General features: G+C 34.1%; 1 protein-coding gene across 1 annotated transcript in view; it reads right to left on the bottom strand.

The window, feature by feature from the left end:
* Positions 1-2,084, bottom strand: part of LOC104749971 (glutamate receptor 2.7-like) — a 5,457-nt gene extending 3,373 nt beyond the window's left edge. Inside the window, exons 1-2 of the mRNA XM_019238193.1 lie at positions 1,762-2,084; positions 48-721 (exon numbers count right to left, since the gene is read on the bottom strand). Of these exons, the coding sequence (XP_019093738.1) occupies positions 48-721; positions 1,762-2,041 (954 nt within the window). The 5' untranslated portion in view covers positions 2,042-2,084. The remainder of the gene's footprint in view (positions 1-47; positions 722-1,761) is intronic.

Below are 2,379 nucleotides of genomic sequence, written 5' to 3'. Positions count from 1 at the left end.
GCAGTGATCGAATCATATGCTCTTAATGCAAAAATGTTCAGCTCTACATCATCCCCCTTCAGTGAGTTCTTCTTCTCAAACGTTTTCTTCCATCTCAATCTGAAATCTTCTAGGTCTTTTGATTTAGTGATATGGCTCCTCACGCCTAAAACCCCTTGCATATTCTCAAAACTGCTACCACGTTCGTTAGATTTTATTAAATTCATCACTCCATCTGTCAATAACCATACATATCCTTCCTCCATCATCCCGATCTCTCTGGCTTTCTGAAAAAACCGAAAACCGAGAGTTGGTGGCATGTGGACAACGAATACCCTCGTTTGCATAGTCATTAGCTTATAAAGCTCCTTGAGAATCTGATCATCATTAGCATCCTGAGGGATCAAACATCTATTGACTACGAAAGCTTGTACGTCATTTAAAGCGTCAGACAAGTAAGGCATTATTCCTTTTCCAAATTCGTTGTCCACATACACAGCAACGACGTTTCTCCAGCCGAATGATTTGATAATGGCCGCAATGGCTCTGACCTGGGATGAGTCGTCGAGAGTGGCTCGGACGAAGTAAGGGCTATTGATGGATGTCAGTGAAGGGCATGTAGCCGAAAATGTAATGGTCGGTACTTGTGATATGTTGGCTAGCCTGATCATAAACTCGGTTTGCATGGAGCTTCTTGGCCCAATGATGGCGCTCACTTCCTCGTTCTTGATTAGGTCCAAGGCTGCTTGCACCACAAGCAAACATAAAGAATAAGAAATAAATGATTCTTTAACTCTTACTTATGATTGACAATTATTATTATTTACGCAGATAGCAGAGCTAAAATATTAGTAAATGTATATTCTGACGAAACTATCTAGTGGTCAGCGATGCTCCGAAGATAAGGAAGGGAAGGAAGACTTTGTCAATCAAACTAAGCGAACACTTAAATAGTCAACAAACTGTGTCATCTTCATATAAATCCTATCTCCTTAGAAAGATAACATACTAATTAATTTAACCCACAGAAAAAAAAAATATATATATATATACTCAAAACAGCACGTAGTTTTGTGATGCAATTTAAGTGATACACGACATCCATTTGTAGTGTTTTAGTATTTTTAATACCTTTTTTAATCATGATTTAAACAGATGAAACTGTTTCAAAAAGAAATTGCAACTAAACAATGCTTTCACAAATCTGTAGCAAATTTGTGAAGAGGAAAAAAAACTTATATAATCACTTTTGTAGTCTATATAATCCAACATATAGAGTTAAAAGTATTGATTTCGTTTAGTTATTGTGAAATCATGTTTTAGATAGGTTAGACCTTTGTTAGAACACTTCTTCTAATACAACACAAACCATTTTTCCACAGACGTTTCACCGTGTTGTGTACAATCTCCAACTTATTTGTTTTTTTCCTCAAGATCGTCACAAATTTGCTTAACTTGTGTTTCTATATTCAAATAACGATGAGTATATAAGTTGCAGACTGATTACCATCATAAGGACGTAGCTAAAATAATTGCTATTGGTATAAAGTTTGGATCCAAAAGGTTGCGAACACCCGTTCATATATGGGTATTATACAAATAGCCTACAATTTGAAATTATGTAATAGATTGGTTAGATTCAAATGAAATACTACCACTATAGTTAGATTATGTATGGTCCTAATTAACCTTAAGTTCTAAATTAGAACTTATCTATTACTATATACAAATTAATAATGAGGTACATGCAGTGGAGAAGCAAGTGACAGAGAAGACACGAACCTGCAGCTGAAGCCTGAAAAACATCTTCCATGGAATCTCTTACGTGAATCGCAAGCCGTGTTGTGTAATCAGCATGTCTTTTATAGAAATCGGACAACGACATGTTCATAGAAGTGAGGCAGATCTTGGAAAATGAAGTTTGGAGATCAAGCACTACTCCTACTTTGATTTCAGTTGCTTGGTTTTGTCCAAAACCAACCTCCATCAACACAAAACCCCAAACAAACAGGACAAAGTAACCCATAAAGTTACTATTAAAACTTTTTGTAGAATTCATCATCTTTACCCAAAGATTGAGGAACTTTATGCATTCTTTGACTTCCTTTTTCTTTCTTTATCTATTGTATATATATATATATATATATATATATATATATATATATATATATATATGCACGCCGAGGGAACAAAACGAGTTGAAAATTTGTTGTTGTTGTTTTTTTAAATATACTAGGACTCAAACCCCCGCGATATCGCGGGAGAAGTGTTTTAGAAAAAATAAATTAAATTTAAAATTTAAAATTATACATTATGAAATTATTTGAATGTAATAGATAGTTTGAATACATAAACTGTTACTAAAAACACAACCATAAAAAAATATGACAATTTAAATAA

This window comes from Camelina sativa, chromosome 16 (genome assembly GCF_000633955.1).
Source record: "Camelina sativa cultivar DH55 chromosome 16, Cs, whole genome shotgun sequence".
Classification (NCBI taxonomy): domain Eukaryota; kingdom Viridiplantae; phylum Streptophyta; class Magnoliopsida; order Brassicales; family Brassicaceae; genus Camelina; species Camelina sativa.
This window is presented reverse-complemented; position numbering and strand designations above follow the sequence as displayed.